This window comes from Carcharhinus amblyrhynchos, chromosome 3 (assembly GCF_965287045.1).
Source record: "Carcharhinus amblyrhynchos chromosome 3, sCarAmb.v2.hapA, whole genome shotgun sequence".
Taxonomy (NCBI): Eukaryota; Metazoa; Chordata; class Chondrichthyes; order Carcharhiniformes; family Carcharhinidae; genus Carcharhinus; species Carcharhinus amblyrhynchos.
In genome coordinates this window covers 26,912,251-26,926,919 of record NC_137326.1, presented here as the reverse complement: position 1 = coordinate 26,926,919, position 14,669 = coordinate 26,912,251, and the positions used below count along the sequence as shown (strand labels likewise).

The following is a 14,669-nucleotide window of genomic DNA, read 5'->3' as shown; positions in this document are numbered from 1 at the left end:
CTTAGTGGTTAGCAGTGCTGCTTCACAGCACCAGGGACCCAGGTTCAATTCCGGCCTTGGGTGATTGTCTATGTCAAGTTTGGATGTTCTTCCCAGATCCGCACGGGATGGTCTTTCAGAGAGTCATGCAGGCTCAATGGGTTGAATGGCCTCTTTCTGCACTGTAGAGATTCTATGGATCCTTAATCAGGAGCTAAAGTAGATCAACAAGCACAGGAGTGATGGGTGAATGGGGCTCGATGCATGTTAGGACTCAGGCAGCAGAATTCTGAATGATTATCAAGCTTATGGAGAGTAAAAGCTCAGAGTTCAGCCAGGAGTACCTAAGTCCAGAGATAACAAAGACAAATGGTTTAAGTCGATCAATGTTACAGAGATATAAAAAAGCTGACTTAAGGATGCAGCTATCTGGTAGGAAGATCATCTTGGGGTCAAATATTGCATCAAAGTTGTGGACAGTTTTGTTTAGTCTCAGACAGATGCCAGGAAGAGACAGAGAGTCAGTACCTAGGGAGTGGAGTTTGATGTGGGCACTGTAAACAATTGCTTAATCTTTCCAATATTTAACTGAGAAAATACTGCTCACCCAGTACCAAACATTGGCCAGCTGTGTGACAATTTAGGAAAAAATAGAAGGATGCAGAGAGGTAATGGTGAGATACAGTTGAGTGTCGTGCATTTGGAAACTGAACTGCGCTTTTGAATAATAACACTGGTATTTACATCAGGAATGAGTTCCAGAGAAAACTAAGCCCAAGCTCTCACCAGAAAGCTCGGTGCAAAGTACAGTCTAAATTTCAGTGTAATTTCTGCACAAGTGAAAATCAGAAAATTCCAGCCCAATGTTTCAATATACACCAGAACAGGACCCATAGACAGAAGAATGCAAGAAGGTTTGAGAATTTCTGGTGGCTGACCAGTTTTCAAAGTTATGGTATTTTTAAACTTCCCTCCAAAATGGGTCTGAAGTTACAGCCATGCCCACCCACAGCTATCAGAAGGTGCAAATCATTTCCCATTTCAGGTTTAATTTAAAAATAATTTTTGATCTGTCAGTGCTAAACAGACACGCTGGTGTAGTTCACTTCTCGGAGGGCATGCAGCCATCATCTGCACTGAGGCAACTGTTAAAGTCAGACTTATGGGTGGGAAACCGATCTTGGAGAGGGTGACCATGGAACAGTAGGTTACATAATTTTTCCGGAGACAGGAAGAATGCTTCTGATCTTGCTGGCGCACAGATTTCCCTGTTCAAGGACCGTTAACTAGGTTATTCAACACCTGGTTCAAATGCGTGTGCACTATGCAAAGTCTGTCCACTTGCATCTGAAAATTTGAACTGTGGTCCTACATATTGTGCAGGATGCTGATTTACAAAAGCAGCTAATCACCCCTGCTTAAAAATGGTTGGTGCGCTGCTTGCCTATTTATGTGTTCACCTTGAAATTGCTTGAGGTGGCCATGGGCATCCACAGGAAGACCAAGTTACCTTGCTTAACAATTTGTGCCTATGTTAAAATTGCCGGTTGAAAGTTTTCCCATGGGTTCTGGCCACAAAAATGCTAAGAACCCTGATGTAATTGGTGAATATATTTGCAGGAGTTTCAATTCAATTTTTTATCCTTTATTTCTAAATCACAGATTCCTATGGATTAGAAAGAAAAGAAATATGGCCACTGAAACATGTTTATAGGGGAAATAAAGAAGACATAACCTGTTAAGTAGGGAAAAGGGTATCCTGTTGTATGCTAGGGAAATGAGAGAGAGAGAGAGAGAGAGAGAGAGAGTGAGAGTGTGTGTGTGTGTGTGTGTGTGTGTGTGTGTGTGTGTGTGTGTGAGAGAGAGAGAGAGAGAGAGAGATCATGTTGCTGGGGTCAGAATATACAGAAGATTAGAAGCAGGACCCTGCTGATATTCCCGCTGATGCTTTTGGGGCTTGACCTTCAACCCAGGGTTGGAAAGCTGAAACCATGTTCATTTCTCAAACCTTCACCAAATTTGCATCACTGACATAATGCTTTGTTTGTGAGTGCTGCCACCAGGCAGAAACTGACTCTGAGTATAATCATCTAGGTGTATGGTAGCCACAACTGGGCTTGCTGTTGCCTTGAAAATTGGAGGGGACAGAAGATCAGAGGGCTAGGAGCCTCATGATGCAGACAGTTGACCAAATGGCCATTGGAAAGGTAGCAAGTCCACTCTGATAGAATAAACCTATTTACCATAATATTTTCTTTAGCACAAAACGCTCCCTGCATTGCATCAGATAGCTGTGCACTAACATCCACCAGACTGTATGGTTTTGGCAATCTATGATTTCAAAATCATAATTTGGTCTCCTCTTCTTCAAAGAACTTAAATGGGTGGTTAATTAGGTGGGGGTGGGTGTGGGGGTGGGATGGCTTCTCAGCTACTCATCACTGCCCTAGCTGTGCATCGTAAAGACATCAGAATACTGACATGAAAATTAAGCATATGGTGTCAGCTGTGGCTCTGTTGGCTGCACCCTTGTCTCTGGCTGTAAAGGTTGTCCCATTCCAAATCCCTGGTTGCAGAAATCTCGACTGACACTCCACAGCCTTATTGAGGGAATGCTGCACCAGAGATACTGTCTTTCAAAATAGACATTAAAGAAGTCCCATCTGTTCCCCCAGGTGGCAGTAAAGGGTCACATGGCACTATTTCCAAGAAGAGCAAGAGAATTGTTCCTTGTTCTTAGGCCAACATTTACCCCTCAAATAACATCACTGAAAAAAAAACAAATTATCTGGACATGATCACATTGTTTTTCATGCAGTTTGTGTGTAAATTGGTTGTCGTGTTCCCAAATGTACAATAGTGACTACACTTCAAAAGTATTTTGTTGGCTGTAAAGCATTTTGGGATGTCCTGAAATCATGAAAAGTGCTACATTAGTTGAAATACCTTTTTCTCTCTCCATCCTAGGGTCACTGATTATTGATCAGGAGCAAGTATCATGAGTGCCATTTTCAATCTCTATCAGGGATAAAGATTAAGTTCACCATCAGTTTGCAAACTTTCCCAGAATGTCTGTGAGTCTCCAGAAATGATAGATGCATTGCCCAGGTACTGGTGCTAGCAGCTTAAGAGAAAAGCAAAGTTTACACTTTGCATTCATGCCTGTGGTTTACACTTGTGCACTTTCCTCATCTGCTCACAAGGTAGCTTCCTAGTTTCTAAGCTTCTTGCATAACGGCTCCATTTCTTCCCACAGTCTGAAAGACATGCTGGTTAGGCACACTGACCATGTTAAATTCTCCCTCAGTGTACCCAAACAGGCACCGGATTGTGGTGACTAGGGGATTTTCACCGTAACGCACTGCAATGTTAATGTAAGCCTACTTGTGACACTAATAAATAAACTTAACTTAAACTTAAAAACTGACGCAAAATATAAGGACAAATTTGCAACTTTTGAAGGGGATTATCTCGGTTTTGAAAATACTTAATCAGGAGAGAAATGCAACATTGTTGTCCCCATACAGGTGTAAAATGGGTGCACAATGAAGAAAATAAGAATGCTATGGCCCATGCCAGACCTATAAATTGTGAGTGTTATATCATCAAATGCCATGTGATCAGATATCACAAGACTATGTATCACATGATCAAACCTCCAATACTACATCCAAACGAGCTGGGAACCCTCTTGTTAAACCTTGTACTTTATTCATTCACAGTCCACGCTATTTGTACTTTCAGAAGTACCTGCAAGACTGCAATCAAGAGTGGGAATCCAGGCCAATTTGTGGTCACTGCTAATACCCCATTTCTACCAGCAATGCTGACCTTGCTGGATTATCCAAGAATCTCCCCAAAAAAAGACTGTTCCTCTGAAAACTGCTGCTAGCAGCTCAGCAGAACACAACTTCACTTTCACATATTGTGCCCATGCACTTTCACTGGCCTGCCTCCAGCTTTTTTTTTTACAGGTAGTTGGAACATATTTGCCACATGCATATCAAAGATGCAACAGGTTAGCTGATGAGAAACTGCTTACCCAATGACTTGTGAACCAACAAACCATTCCTAAACTGCACCAAAGCAGGGCTGACCTTGTGCCTCAGTGATAAGAGGCAATTGCTGGGGTTGGCCAAGCTTCCATTTGAAATTTAAATGAGTTTACGCTATCTTCACAAGGCAACAAAGAATCCAAATCAGCGACTCGTTACACATCAGAGAAGTCTATAACGCGCCTCTTAAAAGACACAAATGTAAATAATCCCATATTTAAAGGTGAATTCATTCCTTCACAATAAAGGAATGTTGCTTTGAGCATTTTTATTTTTTCAGTCAAAATCCTTTCCTCCTCACTCGAATGATGAGTCTCACTGAGATGTTGTTACTGAAAAGAGAAATTCAGTGCTATAAAACCATACTATACAAGTTTATTAATTAGTGTCACAAATAGGTTGACACTAACAGCGCATTGAAGTTACTGTGAAAATCCCCAAGACACCACACTCCTGCGCCTGTTCGGGTACACTAAGGGAGAGTTTATCTTGGCCAATGCACCTATCCAGCGTGTCTTTTGGACTGTGGGAGGAAACTGGAGCACCTGCAGAAACCCACGCAGACATGGGGAGAACATGACAACCCCATACAGACAATGACCTAAGCCAGGAATTGAACCCAGGCCCTTGGCGCTGTGAGGCAGTTGTGCTAACCACAGTGTCACAACTTTCCTGTGTAGATGAAAAGTGGGCAGTTCCAAATCATTTATGGATATGAGGCTAATTTTTATTGAGTAATCCCCAGCTCAATTGTATATTGGGAATTCGCATTTAGAAAACTGCAACTGTTGTTGCCATTTAAAGTAAAATATCTTTGTACGCCATCTACTTACATTATTACGAAAGGAATGATTACGTATAGGATCTTCTGCAGCCAAGGAAATGCTGCTGAGCATAATGAATACGAGGATCAGATTTGTAAAGATGTGATGATTTATAAGTCTGTGACAAGCCACTCTGATCCTAAAGCATAAAGAATTATATATTATTTCACATATAATCATTTTCTGTAGACGAGCAAATAAAGCTATTTAATTGGGTCATGTTCAGTTACAATTTTCTAATCTTTTTGAAGGGGATTATCTCAGTTCTGAAAATAGTTAATCAGGAAAGAAATTCAACATTGTTGTCCCCATACTGGTGTAAAATGGGTGCACAATGAAGAAATTAAGAATGCCATGGCCCATGCCAGATCTATAAATGCACTGGGTGATTGCTAAACTCTTCAGGCCTTTTTTTTTTGCAGTAATCCTGGAATCTACCTTAAACGGGCATTAGACTTTAGTATGTCATACTAAAGGATCAAACGCTTGATTAAGCACTCTCTCCACTATACTGTTCAAGGACTCCTTGGAGAAATTTCTATAGTAGATATCATGTTTGCTTCGCTCAGGTTTTCAGGAGTGGCTCTGGCCTAACCAGGAGCCTCGAGAAAAATCTTACTTCAACACAAAATGACTAGTAGAAGGAGTCTTCCTCTTAGCTCCACAGTACTACTGTGGCTCCTATCTGTCCACAATCTCACCCATCTCTCTTTCTTTTTCTCCATTTCACAATCTTCCAGGATTTACATGAGGGCTGCTGTCATCAAAAAATGATGCCAAAATTCCATTCTACTACATACGCAAGATATCTCTAGGGGCATGACAGATGCCAGCCATTCACCACAATTATTATGAGGCCTGAAGCCCAATTCCGTTCAACCTTAGACCTTTTTGTGTACGATCTGCAAGTGACCATCAGTTATGGACCTAGAACGAAGCTGTGACAATAGCCCCCAACATTTCTTTAGTTCATTCTTCTTCTTTAAACAATAGTGCCTTTGTTTATTCTTAAACAACTCTTTGTGGCAAGTATTGTCATCTACTGTGGGGCGCCTTGCTTCTAATCCACACCCAAAGCAGTTCAGAGTCATTCCAGAGGAAGTGCGTATGAACGCTTCAGGTAGACTTTTAAGCATGGGTCTATTTTTAATTTCTCCTTAAGACATCAGTTTTAAATTTTTATCATGAATCATATGAATAACAAGTGTGTTCTTGCACTCTTACTTTTTTTGACAACAATGTAATATCCAATTTAAACAAGGTAATATCCCATTTAAAATGAACAGTTTGTTGTACCCTCCTAAGACAGTTGAACTGTTGGTTCTTGGCTGGGGGCAGGAGCAAAGATGGAGAGAGGTGGATTAGGTATAAGTGAAGGAATAAGAAATCACAAAAAACATAAAAGTCAAGGTCTTCAGAATCTTCTTCTCTCAATTGCTTTTGGGGGGGTGGAAAAACAGGGGAGTTGCCATGGATTGGAAGGGAAAGTATTCTCTTGGGAATGGGGAGTCCTATGGAAGCTTTAGTTGAGGGATGGGGGAATCACATGGGGATGGGTAATTGTTGGGGGATGGCGAATTCTGTTGGAGGGGCAGCGTGGATCTGTACAATAGTTACCCAGAAGTTAGAAGTGGTTTTATTTCTAATTTTTTCTGAGCAACTACTGATGTAATCGTTGGAACCATGCAAAGTTTAGGGTTTAAGTTATATTTTCGGATGATTCCCGGTGCAGGGCAATTTGCCCATCGGATGTTTCCACTTCCTGGGCAATTGCCATGCAATCCTCACCTGGGAACTTCCGGGATGGGGAGGGATTCCCCAGCACTTCTTTAGGGTACCCCAAGTTACACTGCCCTGGAGCTCGGAAATTACGGCCCATCATATAGTATCATATATTCCTGCCTAGCAGTGATTAAGTAAATTTATTCCAACCTGGCACTGAAACATAAAAGCAACAACACCAACAATAATCTACTTTTCACTTGTAAATCCTTGATATTGTATTGTTACTTCTAAAATTGGCAGATGTAAAAAAAAATCATTTAATTGACTGTTTAGAATATAATTGCATGCAGTAGTTCAGGTAATTTACATTGTTGAAAGATTACTATCACAAAATTATACTATCATGTCAACAAAACTTTGATATCAACCACTGATCAATTACTAGCTTCTAAATATAATTTTGAGTAAAAATATATTATGCCATACATACGGATTGGTACTACTAAATAAGAAGAAAGCACTCCCTTCTGGAATGGGCACAATTTTTTCCTTCAGGTTCAGGTCTTCCAATCTTTGAGGTCGAGGTCCAACTGGTATTTCTGGCTCATCGTCATCTTCATAAAAGTTAAACAAAACCATCAAACACTCACCCTTTCTCATAGTAATAAATAAAGTTGATTTTTAATCCAAGTAGTTTTTGAAAATCTTTAATTTTACAACTATATAAAACACACATCTTCTTTCATCTGACAAATCATTTCAAAACCAATATTTTCAGAATAATTGAAAACATAAGCATGTTATTTTTAATTGATGACAAATACAGGTTGTTTCCTAATCATTATGCTTCAGTATATTATTTTTTCTATTTTTAATTGTGCATGTTAAAGTGCACATTAAAGTCAGAAAAATTAATATTTGCATTATTTGAGAATTGCATAACACTGCAGATAACTATTGCTATCTAATGGAACACATCTATAATATCAAAATAAAGACATATTGAAATTGATTATCTTTATGAAACCAAGCACCACCTATTGGTGAAATAATCACATCATTAAAATTGGCAACATAGATTAAAATGCACAATAGATCAGGATTCAGATTACATCAAAGTTCCTTGTAAGAACATAAGAACATAAGAAATAGGAGCAGGAGTAGGCCATCTAGCCCTTTGAGCCTGCCCCGCCATTCAACAAGATCATGGCTGATCTGAAGTGGCTCAGTTCCACTTTCCTGCTTTCTCCCCATAACTCTTAATCCCTTTGCCTACCAAAAACCTATCTACCCGCGTCTTAAATATATTTAGCGTGGAAGCCTCAACCACTTCAATGGGCAGAGAATTCCAGAGATTCACCACCCTTTGAGTGAAGAAGTTGCTCCTCAACTCCGTTCTAAACTGCCCCCCACTTATCTTGAGGCTGTTCCCTCTAGTCCTGCTGTCCTTTCTGAGCGGGAAGAACCTCTCCACCTCTACCCTATCCATCCCTTTCATCATCTTATACGTCTCAATGAGATCTCCCCTCATCCTTCTAAACTCTAACGAGTATAAGCCCAGTTTATTCAGCCTCTCCTCATAGCTCAACCCCCTCAATTCCAGTATCAGCCTAGTGAACCTTCTCTGCACTCCCTCCAAGGCCAAAATATCCTTGCGCAAGTGCGGCGACCAAAACTGCACACAGTACTCCAGCTGCGGCCTCACCAGTGCCCTGTACAGTTGCAGCAAGACCTCCCTACTTTTATATTCAATCCCCCTCGCTATGAAGGCCAGCATCCCATTCGCCTTCCTGACCACCTGCTACACCTGTAGGCTGGGTTTTTGCGACTCATGCACAAGGACCCCCAGGTCCCTCTGCACCGTAGCATGCTGCAGCCTTTCGCCCTGTAAGTAGTAGTCCTTCCTACCATTATTCCTGCCAAAGTGGATAACCTCACACTTGCCAACATTGTATTCCATCTGCCAGGTCCTCGCCCACTCGCTCAGCCTATCTAGATCCCTCTGCAGACTTTCCACACCCTCCGCACAATTTGCTGTTCCACCAATCTTTGTGTCATCAGCAAATTTCAACACCTTACACTCGGTTCCCTCCTCCAGATCATCTATCTTGTACAAACTCAAAGATATCTATAAGAAGGGATTTGAACCACTAAACAGTTAGCCAACAGTACACACAGGCCAGCCATTTGATACTTGCTGCCAGAGGCATTGACTACCTAGAGGGCTGAGTTTCGTTAACATACATGTGGTGACTTGCACACCACAAACAGATACAAAGCTGCAGCTCACCATCTCTGGGCCAATGCAATATCAGGCAAACCTGAGAGCTGACTTGACCTACAGAAAGAAGGTACCCTATAACTCATACACACTCGAGCCACATTACTCTAATGTTGGAGGCAGTGACTGTTTAAACAAGTGGACTGCTTTGTCCTGGATAGTGTTGAAGAAATCTTGTGTTGCTGGGGCTGCACCCATCCATGCACGTGGAATTATTCCAACTCAGTCTTGACTTGTGCTCTATATGTGGTAGAGAGGCTCTGGGGAGTTAGATGAGCCACTCAAATAAATTGTTCAGTCTCTGACCTGCAGTAGTAGTGATAGCATTTATGGAGCTCGTCCAGTTCAGGTTCTGATCAATTATAATGGTGAAAGATTCAGTTATGGCAATGCCAACATGCTTAATTGATTTCCAAAGTATTTTTAAGTTCAAAGCTTGATTGTTTCTACTGGTTTGGTCTTACTCACCCTAATTGAGCTCTCACATCTTATCAAGGATGTCATTTTTGCTTCATTGCTTTGGAAAATGTAATTGGAGGAAGACACAGCAGCCACAGCACCCTCAGCAATCTGGATGAGGAACAGCTGAGCCTGTTAGAAAACAGGTGAAAGGATCTTCCTATGGGAGCCTCCTTAACTATTCCACTGGACCAATAGGCAAAGTCACTTTTCTGAACATGACTGAACAGTACTGTATCAGAACAGTGCAGCAAGCAGGTTGTCACTAATCCATTTGGTCTCCCACAACAAGGCCTACTATTTAATCATAGAATCTGACAGTGCAGAAGGCGGCCATTTAGCTCATCGAGTCTGAACTGACCACAACTCCACTTGGCTCTACCCCCATAATCCCATGCATTTACCCTAGATACATCCCCTGACAATAGGGGGCAATTTAGCATGGCCAATCAACATAGCTCACACATCTTTGAACTGTGGGAGGAAACCAGAATACCTGGCTACACTTATCCAGCAAATGTCAAAGGCTTCATTGTCTCAAGCTTTTCCACAGCCACAGGACATCACCTGAATCATTCTGTATGTATGTTTAGCTGCAGCAAGGATGTCACCAATTCCCTAGTTAGCAGAATCAACTAATACATTAACTTTGCTCTAGCCACCAACATTCAAATTAAATAAACTTGGAGATTTGTAGCTGTGGTTCTTTTCTCTTACACCCAGGGTATGTTTTCCAGACCATAATCATGTCAAAATTAAGCATTTTGCATTTGTTCTGTAACAGTTTGCCCAAAACCAAATCCGGGCTGAAATCAACTTCCTGCCTGGGCCCACCGTATGCTGAGCTGGCAGATCTCAGCCAACATCCAATATGACTGCCACAATTAGCCTCAGCCCCTTTGGTATCGGGATAAATCAGCCACGATCTCTGTTATAGAAAATATGCATTTGCTGATGTCAGTTGAGAACAGGTTCTGACTTATGGTGGTATCTACATGACTGGAAATTCTCACCCAAAGTACACAGACTTTCTGTTGTTCTTCAATTTTATGGTCCTATCCAAGTTGATTCCTGCCATTGGCAGGACTGGGAAATCCTGGCCTGAATTGAGATGTTCAATAGTCAAATAGTCCATTGTGAAAGAAAAATCAGTTGGGTAAGAGTTAAGAAAGGAAAAAAAACCTGAAAAATGGGCTCAGTACACATCAATTTCTACTATATTGTCTACAATTTTGTCAGAAATACTGGACAAATGAAATCTACATCAACAGATTTTCAACATCACTGCATATAGAAATCACAAGAACATGGGAAATGGGAAGGAGTCACATTACTTCTTAAGCCTGCACTGCCATTCAATAAAATCATGATTCATCTTTCATCTTTACTTTTCTTCTCTAACCCCATATCTCATGATTCGCTTTGTACCCAATCTCAATCTTAAATACATTCAACAACTAAGCATACACACCCAAGGAATACTTAGGTGACTTTTTCTAAACTAAGCGAAAGCTCAAGTAACCTTATGCCAGGTCTCTGCTAATGCTATTGTGTAACTAACTCACTTTAATTTTGTGACCCATTCCCCCACCACCATGTGCAAAGTGGTGGCCATCTTTGTTTCCAAAACAGTATATTACATTTCAAATGTAATTATAGAACATAGAACAGTACAGCACAGTACTGGCCTTTGGCCGTCGATGTTGTGCCGCGCTATGTCCAAACCCAAGATTGGGGCGGCACGGTAGCACAGTGGTTAGCACTGCTGCTTCACAGCTCCAGGGTCCTGGGTTCAATTCCTGGCTCGGGTCACTGCCTGTGTGGAGTTTGCACATTCTTCTCATGTCTGCATGGGTTTCCTCCGTGTACTCCATTTCCTCCCACAGTCCAAAGATGTGCAGGTTAGGTTGATTGGCCATGCTAAGAAATTGCCCCTTAGTGTCCAGGAATGTGTAGGTTAGAGGGATTAGTGGGTATAATGTGTAGGGAAATGGGGGTAGGGCCTGGGTGGGATTGTGCTCAGTGCAGGCTCGATGGGCCGAAGGGCCTCTTTCTGCACTGTAGGATTCTATGATCTAAGATCAAGCTATCCCACTCCCTATCATTCTAGTGTGCTCTATGTGCCTGTCCAATAACCACTTGAAAGTTCCTAAAGTATCCGACTCCACTATCACAGCAGACAGTGCATTCCACACTCCAACCACTCTCTGAGTAAAGAATCTACCTTGGACATTCTCCTATATCTCCCACCATGAACCTTATAGTTATGCCCGCTAATAACAGCTACATCCACCCAAGGAAATAGTCTCTGCACATCCACTCTACCTATCCCCCTCGTCATCTATTTGGCTGTGAAATACTTCAGATCTTCTGAGATGAAAAAAGGTGCTAAAAGGATCCAAAAGTTTCTTTCTTTCTAACTGTTGGGTGAAATTCCAAATTCTACATATGGAGAGAATTGCCAGGTATAAATCTGTATCCTAATATTCAGTGCTGTAGCATGCAGTGATTGTCCATCAAGTACCATCAAAAGATTAATTTCTACATATGATCTATTTAAAAATAATGTCTGCTTTCCATACCTGGCACATCACTGGGTGGATAAGGATCCTTTTCTTCTTCATCAATTGAAATCTTCCAAGTGTTAAAGAACACAATAATCATAAATTATTTCTTCCAAAAGATTTCCAGTCAAAACCAAAACCAATGTATGATTTGAAAATATTTTGTCTTCAACTTTGTTTTATTAAGGTAGTTTTACCTGTGTGCCAGTAAGCATTTTCCTGTCATTGTTTTCACCTATTCCATCAATTTCACATTTCCCATCTTCTCTTTTCTCCAAAGTGGCATTTCTAAAAATAAGATACATTGATATATTTCACCATTTATACAAAGAGAATTACACTTCTGGAGCGCTTAATATGAGTGAGCATAATTTAGTCTAGTGAAAGTTGAAACAAATGTGCAATTCGTGATGGGATCTAAAGTTTAGGGATCACAGGGTAGATCAAATTATTATGTTTTAAGTCAAAGATTTCTGGATTCAAATAGCAGCAAAGCGCAAACCTTCATCTTTTCGAAGAGATAAATGAAAGAGAAAGCAGAGTCAGTGAACAGTATTTGCCACGTCGCAGCAGTATCGTTCTTCAACAGTCCTTGAACAGTGGCTATGGAAATACAGATTAATATCTCACCTTATATACATTGTGCCTGTCACAGACTGATTTCCATGAGTATTCTCTCACTTTTCTCATATATTAGAAAACCATTCAGATTCACATAAGTTAACTGAGTGAAGAACAATTTAATTCGATTGATAGCTGCTCAGGTTTTTCTTATTAATTTGCAGGACAGCTCCTGCTTTCCAATGCCATGTTTCCTTCAGGTAAATTGGAACTCCGTACAGTCACTTGCAGTATCAAAGTGTGACCAGCTTATTAGAAATTCTGACTTGTTTTCTTTCTCTCTATAAATAAGCAACAAGGGCTAAGACTAAAAAGTGTTTTATCCATATGTGACATACGTCTTGCAATGACAAACAAATCTACTGGAAAGTCAGACAAGTTTAAGGTTAGAATTAATATTGTTGGGAAAATCATGGATTCAATATTACCGGTTCATGGCGCCAGTCAATTGGTGTGGCAAGCTGGAAAGATAGCATGGGAGGCCAAAAATTCAAAAACAACTTCGTGCCCTGAAGCCTATTAGCATAAAAATGACAAAATCTAAATGTACTTACCTGGTTCAGAAAGGCTGCTTCCATCCTCCTGGATGCTTCTGCCTCAGTGGCGTGACTTCACGCCAGCAAGATTCACTAACGCTCTGTGGTAGCGGAAATGAGGTGCATGGCCATGTCAGGGGGATCGGAGCTCATTAAAGGTGGTCAGAGGTATAACTGGACAGAAGCCATCAAGCCTGGCAGTATCCACCTGGCACCCAGTAAGTGCCCTGTTGAGCACCATAAGTGTGCTAGGAACACTGCCAACTGGGTGGGGTCTGAGTGAGGTTGGGACTATGAGGGGGGGATATGCACAATGATAGGGGCTTATACAGGCGGGAGCTCTGTAAGGGGGGTGGTCAGCAGAGGAGAGCTCTGCAAGGCGGGTAGTTAGCAGGGATGCTCTGCAAGGGGGAGTGGTCGTGTGGGAGGCAGTGTCAGATGTACAGGGAAATGCAGGGAGGGCATGATGGGGGATGGGCGGGTCTGCCCAGGGGAATTATCGGGAGTGTCCCGATGTCCCAATCAGTGCCAGTGACCTGTGTTGGTGTGGGGAGTGGGGGTGACAATGCTGCTGATGATGGACAGTCAGGGCAGGGGTTGGTTGGAGGAGGTCTCCTGGTTCAGTAGGGGATCAGAGCAACTTATGCCTTGGGGCCTGAGCACTCTGAAACCAGTTTTTCTTGCTCCATCCATCCCCCCACCACCCCACCAGCGCAAAGCTCCCAGTTGTCTGAAAAACTGACAGACTGCCAGGCGATTGCAGTGCCAAGCTCGCCCAGAAGACCGGGGTAGAACACTCCTGTTTTCACGCAGTTATGTATTATTTATGTATTATTGTTACTAGAGAGGCAGTGCTCAAAAGACCGGAGGGACTGATTGTGGACAAGTCCCCAGGACCGGATGGAATGTATCCAAGGGTTCTGAAAGAAATGGCAGAGGTGATAGTGGATGCCTTGGTGATTATTTTCCAAACGTCGCTGGGTTCCGGGGAAGTGCCAGAAGATTGGAAAACGGCTAATGTTACGCCGTTGTTTAAGAAGGGTGGCAGGCAAAAGGCAGGGAATTATAGGCCGGTTAGTTTAACGTCTGTTGTAGGTAAAATGTTAGAATCCGTGATCAAGGAGAAAATAGCGAGGCATCTTGAGGAGAATTGTTTGATTGAGCAGACGCAGCACAGGTTTGTTAAGGGGAAGTCGTGTCTGACGAATTTATTGGAGTTCTATGAGGATGTGTCTAGGGCGGTGGATAGAGGAGAGCTGGTGGATGTGGTGTTTCTTGATTTTCAGAAGGCGTTTGATAAGGTGCCGCACAAGAGGTTATTACAGAAGGTCAGGGGGCATGGAGTTGGGGGTAGGGTGTTAGCATAGATAGGGGATTGGCTGTCAAATAGGAGGCAGAGAGTGGGGGTCAATGGGTGCTATTCGGATTGGCGGTTGGTGACTAGTGGAGTGCCCCAGGGGTCGGTGCTGGGGCCTCAGCTATTTACCATTTATATAGATGATCTGGAGGAGGGAACTGAGTGTATGGTGTCGAAATTTGCTGATGACGCTAAGATTGGTGGAACGGCAAATTGTGCGGAGTGTGTGGAGAGTCTGCAGAAGGATCTAGATAGGCTGGGCAAATGG

The 14,669-nt window shown here is 42.1% G+C and overlaps 1 protein-coding gene across 1 annotated transcript in view; it reads right to left on the bottom strand.

Moving 5' to 3' along the window:
- The window catches only part of LOC145337704 (voltage-dependent L-type calcium channel subunit alpha-1D-like), a 651,603-nt gene that overhangs the window by 229,327 nt on the left and 407,607 nt on the right, over positions 1 to 14,669 (bottom strand). Inside the window, exons 18-21 of the mRNA XM_080182539.1 lie at positions 12,085 to 12,175; positions 11,906 to 11,957; positions 7,074 to 7,197; positions 4,868 to 4,997 (exon numbers count right to left, since the gene is read on the bottom strand). Coding sequence (XP_080038665.1) covers positions 4,868 to 4,997; positions 7,074 to 7,197; positions 11,906 to 11,957; positions 12,085 to 12,175 — 397 coding nt within the window. The remainder of the gene's footprint in view (positions 1 to 4,867; positions 4,998 to 7,073; positions 7,198 to 11,905; positions 11,958 to 12,084; positions 12,176 to 14,669) is intronic.